The sequence below is a fragment of the Mandrillus leucophaeus genome, unplaced genomic scaffold, assembly GCF_000951045.1.
Source record: "Mandrillus leucophaeus isolate KB7577 unplaced genomic scaffold, Mleu.le_1.0 Scaffold140, whole genome shotgun sequence".
Taxonomy (NCBI): Eukaryota; Metazoa; Chordata; class Mammalia; order Primates; family Cercopithecidae; genus Mandrillus; species Mandrillus leucophaeus.
Genome location: NW_012101366.1, coordinates 6,104,611 through 6,119,804, shown reverse-complemented (window position 1 = coordinate 6,119,804; position 15,194 = coordinate 6,104,611). Strand labels below are relative to the sequence as shown.

The window sequence follows — 15,194 nt, the reverse complement described above, 5'->3', positions numbered from 1 at the left end:
ACCTGGGAGGCAGAGGTCACAGTGAGCTGAGATCGCATCAACGCACTCCAGCCTGGCAGACAAGAGTGAAATTCCATCTAAAAAAAAAAAAAAAAAGTTGCTATCCCTGTAGCCCAGCTAAGCCTCCTCACAGAACGGGTCTCCACACAACTATTCTTAGAAGGAAAGATAGGGGAGAAAGAACAGAACCAGGCAGCCAAGGCCTTAATGACAGGCAGGATGTGACTCTTCTATTCACTACTGGAAGCTAAGAGGTTCCAAAGTTGTATATACACGGAATCAAGAATGTAGACTCTCTTCCTGGGCTTTATTTAAATGTTTTCTCCCAAGAACTACATGTCTTAAAATACTATATTCTCCAACCTTAATGTCTAAATTATGAAGTTTGGCTAGAATACTCAAATACTTTAAACAACGTCCAAAGTCTCCTAGTTGTAGCTAAGTTGGTGGTTGATTTCTTTATTTGGCATTCTTTTGGTTTTAGAAAATAATAGTTTTAGAACATATTTTTTAAATGCACAATTTTTCAGTTACCTGAAATATTAGGTTTCTTTTTCACTGGTGAATAAACAGAAAACATCCACTGCCCTGATGATTCCCAAACCTCCATATCTTTTACAATTCCTTCCCTGCAAAAAGAAAAAAAAACAAACAAAAAAGAGTAAAGGATCTTCTTAGCTGCTTGGTAAAATTTAGTTAATGGTTTTCCACAACTGAAAATTTAAATTCTAGTAAATACATAGTTCAAAATATTTTCCATTATATTTTCTGAAGAGTGTTCTTTAAAGCACAAGTTTATAGAAGTGTGAACTATATGGTTACAAATGGTATTATAATGTCAGAGAAGTTAATGAGTTTGATTTTCCAATACACTGACCCATTAACCAATATACTTACATAAATACTATCACAGATACCATACTTTTTTTAGGAATTAAAATCTAAAATAGTAACTTTAATCTTCCTTTGATAATTATCACAAACATCAATAATCATTTAACTGGGAAGAACAAAGTACCACTTACGTGATACAGAATCATAATATTTTAAAGGTGGGTTATAGGACTTCAGAGATCATTTTATCGAATTCTCACATTTTGCAACAGGGGAAACAGACCCACATCCATATAACTAATCTGTGGTAATGCCGTGGGTAGATTCGGCTGTAAATTAGTTTCTTCCTACTTAGACTATGTCAATAAAAGGAGAATTATCACAGAGAAAACTGTATTAAATTTAGGACTGTAACAAATGCAGAAAGTAAGGTTTTGTTTGTTCATTTACTTAAAAAAAAAATCAGCTGTATATGGTACATGGCTCAAAATATCTACAACTGGTTCTGATCTAATTAGGAGAAGTAAAAGACTAACCAGTTACATTTAAATTCCATCCTGGTCACCATGAGTTGAGGGAACATTACAGATAGCCAAGCATTGTTTTGACACCAGCCATAAATTTTACCGTAAATATTCTTAAGAAATGTCGTATATCTACCTCACAATAAATGTAGGAAATCAAATGAGATCAGTTTGAATAGGATAATCCAAGTAAAAGTTTTAGAAAGAAATAAGATATGTGACTGGGTATGGTGGCTCATGCCTATAATCCCAGCACTTTGGGAGGCTGAGGCAGGCAGATCACTTGAGGTCAAGAGTTCAAGACCAACCTGGCCAACATGGTGAAACCCCATCTCTACTAAAAACACAAAACATGAGCTGGTGTGGTGTCAGGCACCTGTAATACCAGCTACTTGGGAGGCTGAGGCAGGAGAATGGCTTGAGCCTGGAAGGCGGAGGCTGCAGCAAGCTAAGATTGCACCACTGCACTCTAGCCTGGGCAAGAGAGCGAGACTCCATCTCTAAATAAATAAATAGAGAGAGAGAGACAGAGATGGTATAAGTGACCTCCAAGTTTACAAGTTGTTCTAAATTACATCACACTTTGTAAAGGACTTGTAAGTTAGAATGAACTTAAGGAGGACTAATCTTAGAAAGATATTCACAATATAGTGTTATCAACACAAAGTGGAAAAAGCATAATTATCCCTAGGAAGGCACTCTACTATTATAGAAAGATAATATATTTTTAAGTGAAATAAAGTTTAGGATAATACATAGCAAAAGAGTGGCTATCTATGAGTGATAGGATTGTGGGTGACTTTTTTTTGCTTACTCTGATTTAAAAATAATGCATTATTTCTTTTTTAAAGAAAATATTGTATTATGAAAAGATGTTACAAAAAAAGAGAAAACAAAATACAAAGATTGTAGGTGCTTTTGAAAAAACATAAGCAAATGGATAGTAATTTTCCTGAAAGCTTTCACTTACAGAAGTTTCTTTTCATCTTTCTGCTCATCAGGACTAAGTGAACCAAATGGGTTCTCAGACAATCCAAAGCCTTCTTTCCTGTTAGTTGAAGCTCCAGAATCAAAAGAACCGAAAGATGGCTTTTCTTGATCTCTGCTGCCCCCCCATGGTGTGGATTTGGAGAAACTGGATGGCTGGATGACATTGGAGTATCTCTGGCTAGTGGTATTCCATCCACGTCTATTATTACCTAAAATAAACAATAAAACAAAATAATTTTGCTAGCAACTTTTCTTTTTATTTTATTTTCTTTTTAATTGAGATAGGGTCTCACTCTGTTGCCCAGGATGGAGGACAGTGGCATGATCTTGGCTCACTGTAACCTCAACCTCCCAGGCTCAATCCTCCCACCTCAGCCTCCTGAGTAGCTGGGACCACAGGCGTTTTTTGCACACCACCATGTCTGGCTAATTGTTGTACTTTTTGTAGAGACAGGGTCTTGCCATATTGCGTGGGCTGGTCTCGAACTCCTGGGCTCAAGCGATCCAGCCGCCTTGGCCTCCCAAAGTGCTGGGATTACAGGCATGAGCTACTGTGTCCAGCAACTGTTCTTTTAAATCTCAAAAATCTTTGTATCTTAGTATGTCTAGACATCATAGAAAGATTCAACAAGCACTACATTTAAACTCATTTTAAATGACAATCTCTTCATTTTTTATTTACAGACAGTAGTTAGGTTGTAATATCAACAAATCATATAGTGGCCAATTGCATTTCTGTTTGAGATTCAGAAGAAAATAATATAGAAAAATAGTGATATTTTACTAAATTCAGCTGACAAAGCTTATTAAATAAACAACTGCTTGATAGTCGAGTTGACAGAAGGCATGCATCATAAATCATAAACTCCTTCAGGATAAAAACTTGTGTTTTTATCATTCTTTGCTCCCCCACCAGGCCCTATATTGTAGTAAAGGCTGAAAAATGGACATTGAATTAGTTTCTTGAATATGAAAGATTAGATTCTACCCTCTGTTTTTGGACAGATGCTTAAGTCTATTTGATGCAGTCTTTTCTCTGGGCAAGCACCTACACACCTATTTTCACAGAGAGATTATACATGGTATTTACATGTGAACAAAATGCATGTAGTTCCTCTATGAGTAGCTTTCCAATATTTCATAAATATCAAAATGAGTCAAAAAGATTATCTCCCCTCTTTACATATTGGTTTTGTTTTTTAAAATCACTTTAGCAATCTCATTTACTCATCACTTCCTTGTTGGGGCCAAGATTAAGGTAATTCATCTTGTTTCTGACTGAATTAGGAGATAAGCCATTAAATATATCAAAAGTTGGAATGACAAACATGCCCAGTTGTGAAAGTTCATCCTGCAACTCTAAACTACCCTAATAATAACAACAACAAAAAAGTGGAGATTGCTAGACCAGATCCTTCAAGTAGGAGTTAATGGTATCTTCTTCTTCTAAAATTCCAAATTTCACTGGGGTATGATATAACTGAAGAAACTCACTTCCTCCTTTTCTTTTTTTTTTTTAAATATTGCTTTTGGTCTTCATACTTATAATTCTAGAAACATTCATTTGTTTCTGGGAGCTAAATACAAAGTTTGTCTGCTAAATTTTGTTTACACTCACATTCCTCAGACCTGAGTCCTAATTTTTGGTTTGAAATATTTCACTATATTAATTGTGGATGAAATAAAAGGACTGTCTTCCCTTAAGTGGGATCAGACGTGAAACCATCAAGCAATACAAGGTTTAAAGGTTAGACGTAGCCTGCCGCGGTCACTCACGCCTGTAATCCCAGCACTTTGAAAGACCGAAGCGGGCGGATCACCTGAGGTCACGAGTTCGAGACCGGTCTGGCCAACATGGCGAAATCCTGTCTCTACTAAAAATACAAAACTTTTCAAGGGCATGGTGGCGGGCACCCGTAATTCCAGCTACTCGGGAGGTTGAGGCGTGGGAATCGCTCGAGCCTGGGAGGCGGAGGTCGCAGTGAGCTGTCTGAGAGAGCTAGACGCTGTCTCAAAATAACATCACATCACATCACATCACATCACATCACATCACATCACATCAAGAGCCCTAAAGGAGGGGAAGGAAGGGAGGCAGCACCTAATTATTAACCCGATCTTTAAAATCTTGTGTTGTTCTAAGGTTTCACGTCTAATCTCTCCTTTCCTTTAAGATAAAAAGCTTTGACAATGATCTAGGCCCAGGGATTAGATTAACGAGGCCTCCACATCCCCTTTCCTCATCTCCCGGAGTTAACTGGACTTCCCACCTTCCCAATTTCACCCCAAATTTATGAGCAGGTGCATTTTTTCTGCGGTATGGCTCTATAGGTTTTATTAGATATTCTTTTCTTTTCTTTTTTTTTTTTTGAGACAGAATCTCGCTCTGTCGCCCAGACTGGAGTTGGGTGGCGCGATCTTGGCTCACTGCCACCTTCACCTCCCGGGTTCAAGCGATTCTCCTGCCTCAGCCTCCTGAGTAGGTGGGATTACAGGCGCGCGCCACCACGCCCGGCTAATTTTTTTTTTGGTATTTTTAGTAGAGACGGGGTTTCACCATGTTGGTCAGGCTGGTCTCGAACTCCTGACCTCGTGATCCGCCCGCCTCGGCCAGCCAAAGTGCTGGGATTACAGGCGTAAGCCACCGCACCTGGCCGGTTTTATTAGATTTTCAAAGAAGTCCACGACTTATCCCAAATGAAGTCCTGATTCTGACCCAAGCTGCTAGCCTCACCCTCGAAAAAACAACTTAGTAATAATTATATTCAATTACGGCATTTACCTACAAGGTAGTTTCGATAGTTAATTCCGATTTAAAAACTCAGTTTCGCAAAAGCATCCAGGCCCAAACCCAGGTCCTCTGAAGCTCAATAAAAACGGACCCCATGAATAATATGTAGATAAAACCCTCGGTTTAAAAACGTTGTGCAGGGCCCAGTGGGGCCGGCAAGGCAGCGATGCGGACACGTTGGGGTCACCAGCACTGGACACAGGTGGGACGTCCGGTCCCCGCCAGCCGGCCCTTCACGGCTCGGTTACCGCGGAGGATGCAGAGGAGATTCACCTGAAGACTGCTGTTGCGGTTGCTGCCGTCCTCCTCCTGCACCCCTGGCACCAGGATGTTCGTTCCAGCACCGATCTCCAAAGCGGCACCGGCCTTGAAGGAAGAATTGACAAATGGCCATTGCAACTGCGCTGCCGACGGAGGGGTCTTCGGTCGGCACCGGTGGATGCCAGTTACTGGGCAGACAGCCCCAGGCAACTTCCGCGCCCGGCCGGGCTGTGACGTCATCTTCTCGCGCCGGGGAAGGCTTTTTTCCGCCTGTCTCACCCACCCCCAGTGCCATGAAACGCGTGGACTTGAGCCAATAAGATTTGAGAAGAGCGGACCGCTCTGGCGCTTGAGTGTGTCCTGGGAAGGCGGGATGCTTGAACGGTTACGTGAAGACCGGAGGCGCGTTTGACCTCGGTGCAGGGCCTCGGACTACAGGAAGGCTTGAGGTCCAAAATGAGGGGAAAGCGGAGCAAGCAAACGCACAACTTCAGCAAGGCCCTGAGAGGAGACTTAGCTATGATTTGCGAGACCGAGTCGTTCTTGCTAAGACAGTAAAACTTAGCTTGGGTTGAGAAAGTAACAAAATGCCCAGCCTTTCATCTGGATGGATAACAGAGTCAAATAAAGCCAGACGTGACGTTAAGAGGAAACAATGTTTCTTTTAGGACATACTGCAACGGAAAAGTATTACCCCTTTGAGTGAGTAGTACATTCTTACTACACACTCAGAAACCTTGTTCTTTCAAGTCCACATAAACGTTGCTATTTGAAATTATATCAGAACCAGTGAAACGTCCCATCCTTGCCTGGAGGATCTAAGTCTCTCTGACGCAGAGAAGCAGCCTCAATTTCTACCTAGGTGTAGAGCTTCATTCATATAAACGGTTTCTGAAAACATTATATATTTTCTTAACTTTGCAGTTTCCAAGGAAACATGCCCTACATTCAGTTCTCGTCCAGACCTGATGTTAATGCCTTTACACACAGCTATGTTTTGAGATTTCATTTAAATTTCACCTAAACTTCACTCTCCCTGCCAAAACATACAATAACTACCTTTTATTTTGTACGGTGAGACACCCCACAGCTCCTCTGGTGTGCAGTCTTCTTGATTGTAATAAGTCAATAAATCTGACTTTGTTGGTTTACAGGTTTGTGCTGGTGGTTTTAGGATTATTGGGCTGGGAGTGAGCCATCATTCTTGCTCATGTAATTTGTTTGGATTTTGAAGACAGAATCTACAGGACGGGAACTACTTGTCCAAACTAGTTTTTTGTTTTCTTTAATCAAGGCAATTCATTTATTTTGAAACAAATTTATGGAAAAGTTACAAATAGCAGTACAAAGAACTTTTTTCCTGAACCATTTGAGACTATGTTGCAGACCTAATGCCCCATCATCCAAATACTTACTGTATATTTTCTACAAACAAACCAGGGCATTCTATATAACCACAACACAATCAACAAAATTAGGACATTGATACTGATGCACTACTACTCTCTAATCCTTAGACTCCATTTATGTTTTGCCAAATGTCCCAATATTGTCCTTTAGAGGAAAAGGGTTCAGTTCAGAATCATTGTTGCTTACCCATATTTCTTTTGTCTCCTTCAATTTGGAAGATTTTTTGTTTTTCCTTTTCATGACCTTGACACCATTAAAGACTACAGGCTGGTTATACTGTAGAAGTTCCTTAGTGCAGGTCTGTTTGATGTTTTCTCTTGATTAGATTCAGATTATGCATCTTTGGCAGGATTATCACAGAAGTGATGCTGCGGTTTTCACATTGCAGGTTGTGCACAGTTTCAATTTGTCCTGTTACTTGTGATACTCAATTGATCACTTGCTTAAGGTGGTGTCTGCCAAGCCGCTCTCCCATAAAGTTATTCTTTTCCTTTTTGTTATTAATAAGAATTTTGTGGGGAGGTACTTTGAAAGTATCTAAAAATCTGATTGTTCATTCAACTTTTAGCTCATTATTTATTCATATCAGTATGGACTCATGATTTCTAATGTTACTCAGTGGGTTATAATCCATTACTATCATTATTTATTTTGATGCTCAAATCATCTCCAATTTGACCAGCGGGAGGCCCTTTAAGCTCCTTTGCACATTTGAAAAAGGAAAAAAAAAATCACCATGATTACTTGAGCACTTTTTTACTTTCTGATCTAGACATGTTCCAGGCTCATTTTTACATTCTCTACTCCAGTCCTGAAATCAGTTATTTCTCCAGGGGTCCTTTTGGTGCTGCTCAGAAACCAAAATCTGAGCTTTAATGTGCTTATTGCTACTGGGATGTCTTTGCTCTCATGAACATTGCTGGGAAATACATAAGTATAAACAAACACAAACATTTACATCAAACATTTCTATATTTTATATATTAAAACTATTATGTCTTCTATATCAAAGACTATGAAAAAAAAGAAAAAACTTGAGTTCACACTGATAATCTCCAATTTCAATCCAAAATCACATGATTCATTTTATTTTCCTCTATTTTTAACTCCATTGATAACAAGAAACTTGGCTTTCATTAACCTTAATATATGTATTTTATTATTTCCTTGTGTTAACCAGTATTGCTTTGTAGCCACTGACTTCTCATTCCTGCAAATGTCAGCATGTATAAGGACTCTGCTGGGATCAGATACCTAAAATAATGCCAGTGGTGGCTGAAACTTAAGTGAGGGTAAGCCCAGTGCTTGGTGAAGGTAGAGAGGGGCAAGGTCAGAATGCCGGTTGAGACTGTCTAGGTGGAGTGTGTGTGAGACAATGAGAGCCTAGGGCTTGCAGAACTTGGTAGTGATCAGTTTGGTGATGGGTATAGGTGGAAATCAGGAGAGTGGGGTTACAGGAAGGAAACTTCTGATTTCTTCAAGATGGCAGAGTAAAAATACTGCTGCCTCCCCTTCCAATTGGATGACGCAACTGTCTCAACTTGATAGGAGATAGGATTCCTCCCCCAGTAAAAGGGAACAAGAGACACTTCAGATTCTAGGACATAAGGTACAGAGAGGGCTTATACTTATTGAATGGTGAGTCAAACAGCCCAGAAAAATATGTATCTCTTATGGACCAGCAACAAAAATAGTTGGCCGTCTTCTCATCATATAATGAAGTTCACTGATTAAGCTCACCCTTGTACCCCTGAATTATCAATTTTCAAATGTCTCATTATAAATACAAATGCACAGTCAGGGACTAGACATTTGAAGGCAGATGCCAATAGGAAAGAGCAAAGCAAAGAAACAGAAAAAGAAGTTAGAGAAAACAAAAACACCAAAATATTTTAAAAGTTAAAGAAATTAAAATATCACCAGAGAGGATAACATGAAACAAGAATGGCATACTGTACAAAAGAACAACTATAGAAATAAAGTACTCTTGGAAAACATAGATAGTGGGAACAAATTAAAGAGGGTTAGAAGATAATGTTTGAGGGAATTTCTGTAAGATTCAAACTAGATCTTGAACCTCATTTTAAATCTGTTATGAGAGAGGGCGTAAAGCTCTGGAGAGTAAAAAGATTTCTAGTTAATAAGGGCAACATTTCAAACAATTTCCCAGCACAGACTTCTTTTTTTTTTTTTTAATTTTAATTTTTTCTAAAGTAGTGTGAATCATCTTGGGAAGGAGGAAGGTTAGGAAGATAAAAGTGGATTCAAGCTTTTTAAAGTCTTTTGAGGCAACTGTAAAGAGGGAGGAGGATTTTTTTTTTCTCTTTTTTTTGAGACGGAGTCTTGCTCTGTTCCCCAGGCTGGAGTGCAGTGGCGGGATCTCAGCTCACTGCAAGCTCCGCCTCCCGGGTTCATGCCATTCTCCTGCCTCAGGCTCCCGAGTAGCTGGGACTACAGGTACCCGCCACCGCGCCCGGCTAGTTTTTTGTATTTTTTAGTAGAGAGGCGGTTTCACCATGTTAGCCAGGATGGTCTCGATCTCCTGACCTCGTGATCTGCCCGTCTCAGCCTCCCAAAGTACTGGGATTACAGGCTTGAGCCACCGCGCCCGGCCGGGAGGAGGATATTTAAAGGAAGGATTTATCAAATGCTGAATGGTGCCACCTGTAAAATGTCCTTTCATTAAAAGGACAAATTATTTGGACTTAAGAGTCCAAATAATGACTCTCAGTGAGAGCTGGCTTGGTGCCATGTGGGAGTAAATTGGATTTTCTCAAGTCTTTGGTATAACCTTAGAAAGCAAAATTTCCTCTGAATAACTCCTTTACCCGTGCATATGTAGCAAATCCAAAATTTTTGCTGTTAACAGTATATATGGCAAAAGGAATATAGACTGCTTGGTGGAATAATTGTTTATTAAATGGCTGATTTTGATTTTGTTAGTAATACTGTCATGTCAAAATAATTCATGACTCAAAATTTTCATGGGACGATATGTCGAGTTTTTGCCAGCTAGGCCACAAAGTCACAAGTGTATGTTTTTTTTTTTTTTTAATAGCAACAATTTTTTTAAGATGCTAAACTTTTCTGTCCAAATTGTGATTTTTGAAAGCATAAACTGAATTACTTTGTCATCAAAATAGTATCACTGCAAAGGATATAACATTAACTTATCAAATGTCTACTAAAAAGCAAGCAGAGCACTTTACAGGACAGGAAGTTTTGGGGAACAAAATAGAAAATGTGCTTGTCAGTATGGTGGGTGTACTTTTACCCGCTATCCTGATATTGACAATTCTGTAGAAATTTCCAAGGCAGAAAAAGACACTAATTAGGAATTATGATACAGATTACTAAGGAAAACTACTTCATTATAATCCACATCAAACCTGTGTATTTACTAGTGTGTTCTAGTCAATTGATGCAGCCTAAAAGGAAATGCTAGTGTACTTAAAATATCTCAAACAGGTACTGTATATTCTACATAGGAGATTGTCAAATTATATAGCTATATTGTAATATAATAAATGAATATTTCATCCTCAAAAAAATTAAACTAGCCACATTTTTCAATAGAGTGCAAAATTGAAAACCCTACTAAAAATGTTCAGAATAATCAAATCTAGAGACAGAAAGTAGATTAGTGGTTGCCTAGGGCTATGGTATTTGGGAGGTTTTCTGTGCTGAACAGCGTCTCCCCAAATTCATGTCTATCCAGAAACTCAGAATGTGACCTCGTTTGGAAATGGGGTCTTTACAGGTGTAATTAAAGTAAGGTCATACTGGATTGGGGGCCCTATATTTTCCTTTTTATGTTTGTATTTTGCTTTTTTCTTCTTTTGAGAAGGAGTCTTGCTCTGTTGCCCAGGCTGGAATCAAGCGGCACAATCTCAGCTCACTGCAACCTCTGCCTCCCAGGTTCGAGCAATTCTCCTGCCTCAGCCTCCTGAGTAGCTGGGACTACAGGTGCGCACCACCATACCTGGCTAATTTTTGTATTTTTAGTAGAGACGGGGTCTCATCATGTTGGCCAGGCTGGTCTTGAACTCCTGACCTCAAATGATCTACCTGCCTTGGCCTCCGAAAGTGCTGGGATTACAGGCGTGAACCACTGTGCCTGGCCTGAATAGTATACTTTAAATGGTGAACTGTGTGGTATGTGAATTATATCTCAATAAAGCTGTTCTGTACATTAAAAAACTCTACACAAATAGAAATATAGCTATCATTATGTTCTTCCTAATTCCTTTTTGATTTAAACATTTTTAGGGTTTAAGACTATTATAACCTCTGTATAAAGAAAACTGAAAATTAAGAGACACTGCTTCACAAATTCTAAAAACAGCCATTACCTAACATACTTGAAGAACGAATAAATTGAGTGGCCTATTTTAAGTTAAAAAATATTTAATATTATCAGATAAAAACATTGATGGTGACAGCTTTACATGGTTCATTCCATACACAGTGAAAAAGGCAAAGTATTACTAGAAAAGAAATGAGTAGTTGGGTTTGTAAAAGATTTATTGATCACATAAAAGCAATGAATAGGAGATGACATATATATAACTCATGATTACAAAACTTTTAGAGACAACTAGGTTAAATATCTCATGTTTTGGCTAAGGGAAAATAATTCATGATCTCTTTAAAGAAGTTCAAAGTCAACACTGATATTGTGGTACAACTACCAGTGCTTTTCTAATGATCTAGAAATTTGCTATAAATAGCTTTACCTTTTGCTAGTTAATCACTTATTATGATTGGATTTTATTTAACAGTGAGGACTAAAGAGGCAGAATCCTTTTTTAACCACTGAATAAAACAGAGACATAAATTAATGATTGGTGCTAAGCTTTACATTTTGTGTTAAAAATATGGAATATATTTAAGTGGATTGAATATATTTCATGAGGAGTTGGACACATTAAACCCCCAAATCTGTTTAGGAAGTTTTGTGAGAAAGTGTGTATATGCCTTGACTCACTCTGGCTTACTTTAAAAATGGAATACATTTGGCACTAGAAAAATAAATAAAGACAAGCAAACTATGTGAGACTAAGCTGCTCCATCTGAGTTGCCCATCTTGACTTACAATTCATACTATTTCTTAGTTCTTGACTGAGCACAAACAGACCTAACCACGTAGCACTTCTGTGATGCATGAAAACAGAATCTAGAGCTAAGATACTGCGCTTCACTGATGAGCCAATCTTCCATTCTGCCAAAATCATAGTTACAAATGTGAAATTCATTCAAGAAATTCATATTTTTAACAAATGCTTATACTTTTTCAAGTTTTCTTGCTAGATATGTTCTTGGTTTTGTGGCCAGCTAAAATATGATCTTTGAATTAAGGAAATCCATATAAAAGAAACATCTATTTAATAGGAACCTCATTTCACTTGAAACTTTCTTTACCAAAACACCAAACCAAAACTTTGTCACCAAACTCTTGGAACAAAGCACTGGTGGCTATATTTTTGAGTCTCTGAAGATTCTGAAGTCCACTCATTTTTCATGTTTCAAGGGTCTCTTCATTTGCTCCACAAGTATCGACAACACAAATTAAACAACTTGTGACTGGAAAAGCACGAACTTTGGAGTTGGCAACCCATTTGTCTGTTTCAGTATTATATTCGAGAATGTGTCCCAATCGACCAACACCCTGAAAACCAGCCAAGACATAAACTATAGAGCCAACTGCTGCGCACTTCACTGTTACACCCTTCCATGGCATTGGTGAGACCATCTTCCATTCGTTCAACTTAATATCGTAATATTCCACATTGTCCAGACCACCTTTAAAAGAATAAAACATGAACAACATGAAAAACTGTATGAAAAATTCTAAGGTTTCTTAAAGTAATAACTTTTTGTATTTTTCCAATATTTTATTGTGAAAATTTTCAAACACACAGAAAAACTGTAATAATTTTACAATGAATGTCCACATAGCCACCACCTAAATTCTTACTCTTATTTTAACACAATAGAAATTTAATATTTCTTTTTAAATATTGATTTTTTTCCTACAAAATTAAACATATTCTATCTATTCTGGAAAAATGCAAAATAAACAGATCAGTGATTTCCCCTCTGATTAACTTTGACTATAATTATTCAAATGTCCTTCTTTTCTCTCTTTTAGCACTTTATGGAAAATAGCAATGGGCGGGGACACAAGAAGGAAAAGACGTTGTTACATTTAAGTAATGCTTTAATGTACTGACTAAAATGAAGCTTGTGTCTAGATTCAGTTCCGACTCCCTTTCATTTAATAAAATTATTTAAGATTCTTTAGTACATCATTTACGAATATAAAATGCCAAATTTAGTCATTTAAAAATTACAATATTGGGCCAGGTGCGGTGGCTCACGCCTGTAATCCCAACACTTTGGGAGGCCGAGGCGGGCGGATCACGAGGTCAGGAGATGGAGACCATCCTGGCCAACATGGTGAAACCCCGTCTCTACTAAAAATACAAAAAAAATTAGCCGGGCGTGGTGGCGGGCGCCTGTAGTCCCAGCTTCTAGGGAGGCTGAGGCAGGAGAATGGCATGAATCTAGGAGGCAGCGGAGCTTGTAGTGAGCGGAGATGGCGCCACTGCACTCCAGCCTGGGCGACAGAGCGAGACTCCGTCTCAAAAAAAAAAAAAAAAATAAAATAAAATAAAAAATTACAATATTGATATTTTCATGCAATGTTTAAAAATATTTAGGAAACTTTACCATTTAGGCCCTGGATACAAGCCTTAAAACTTGTATTTAAAAAGTTTTTAAAGGTTTTTTAAGGTTCACATATTTCTATTGCTCAATAGTTCTTAAGCTGGTGTGACATCATTCCCCAGGAGGTATCTGGAAATGTATAGCAGCCATCTAAAATTGTCACAATGACTGGTGACCACTGCGACATTTCATAAACAAGAATGTTTAACATCCTGCGATATTTTATCAAGTATGTTAATTCCCAGAAACTATAAAAATAGATATAATAATATGCATGGCAAATGCTATCTAGATTTTTAAAAAATGCTTCAATAATTTAAGGAAGTATCAGCAAACTCATCAGGAAAGTGGAACAGTGAATTAACATCACATACCTAAACCATTCTGACCACCCACAGCAAATATCTTGTCTTTTACAAATACCAGCCCATGATTCTTCCTGGCTTCAATCATTGGACACAGCTCAGTCCATCTGAAAAAATTAAAGATTTTAGTGTGCTTGTTTACAGGAAGTAAAAGAACTCATACTAATAAGAAAGGTCTATTATTCTAATTAAGTGCTTATTTACTACTCACATATGTGTACATATACACACAAAATGTCTAGAAGGGTAGAAAACAAAAGTTTAACAATGATTATGGGTAATTTATTAATACGTGGGGTAAACAGGGATTTTATTCCTTTCAATTCTGATAGGATATAAGAAAATGAGGATATCTGACTATTAAAAAACACATTTTTAGAGGAAATCCATTTCCTGAGGTTCATAAAAACTTGTAATATGGGAACAAAAAAGAAGAGGAAGATACTTAGAAGATAAAGAAATAATTCTTTTTTCTTTCTTCACACCTCTGCTGGCACGAAATATGAACTAGTTCTATCACACGTAGCTTTAATTATTATTTATACATGTGTAAGTAAAACACAAACTTATAATGGGCCTCAGGCAATCAGGAAATTAATAGTATCTGTTACTATTCACATGTCCATCTTTAAATCTACATTAAGAAGTCTATGCTGCTCTGGTAACAAAAAAGTACTATCATTCTGTCAAGTTTAGTAACTCATGGTGCTCTGTTCACAGCCACTATTATAAATAATGAAGCTGAGAATATAAATGTGGACACAAGAGTTAAAGGATATTAATTCACAAGTAGCAGCATTATACATATACACACAGACAATAGAGTTTAGTTATTTTTTTTCTGATATTTAAAAACTTCTTCTGCATACACTCCCAAGTCTGACATTTGTGATTGTGAAGGTGGTACTGGCACATAGGCTTGTGCTTTTAGCAGCTAACTTAAACCAAAAGACTCCAAACAACAGTAACAACAACAAAAGGGAAACTTGGCATAAGTGTAACTCTCTATAATTATTGTTTATATTTCTTCTTTAAAACAATTTGATGGCCGGCCAGGCGTGGTGGTTCACACCTGTAATCCCAGCACTTTTGGGGGGCCGAGGCGGGTGGATCACGAGGTCAGAAGATCCGAGACCATCCTGGTTAACACGGTGAAACCCCGCCTCTACTAAAAATACAAAAAATTAGCCGGGCGAGGTGGCAGGCGCCTGTAGTTCCAGCTTCTCGGGAGGCTGAGGCAGGAGAATGGCGTGAACCCGGGAGGTGGAGCTTGCAGTGAGCCGAGATCGC

At 38.1% G+C, this 15,194-nt stretch overlaps 2 protein-coding genes across 5 annotated transcripts in view; both read right to left on the bottom strand.

The window, feature by feature from the left end:
* The window catches only part of NUPL2 (nucleoporin like 2), a 24,818-nt gene extending 18,771 nt beyond the window's left edge, over positions 1-6,047 (bottom strand). The window contains exons 1-3 of the mRNA XM_011973929.1: positions 5,413-6,047; positions 2,329-2,557; positions 535-629 (exon numbers count right to left, since the gene is read on the bottom strand). Of these exons, the coding sequence (XP_011829319.1) occupies positions 535-629; positions 2,329-2,557; positions 5,413-5,695 (607 nt within the window). The 5' untranslated portion in view covers positions 5,696-6,047. The remainder of the gene's footprint in view (positions 1-534; positions 630-2,328; positions 2,558-5,412) is intronic.
* A 5,152-nt stretch (positions 6,048-11,199) lies between these two features.
* Positions 11,200-15,194, bottom strand: part of KLHL7 (kelch-like family member 7) — a 78,488-nt gene continuing 74,493 nt past the window's right edge. For all 4 annotated transcript variants that reach the window (XM_011973925.1, XM_011973924.1, XM_011973926.1 and 1 more), the window contains 2 exons: positions 13,914-14,011; positions 11,200-12,612 (listed from right to left, as the gene is read on the bottom strand). In XM_011973925.1, coding sequence (XP_011829315.1) covers positions 12,329-12,612; positions 13,914-14,011 — 382 coding nt within the window. In that variant the 3' untranslated portion in view covers positions 11,200-12,328. The remainder of the gene's footprint in view (positions 12,613-13,913; positions 14,012-15,194) is intronic.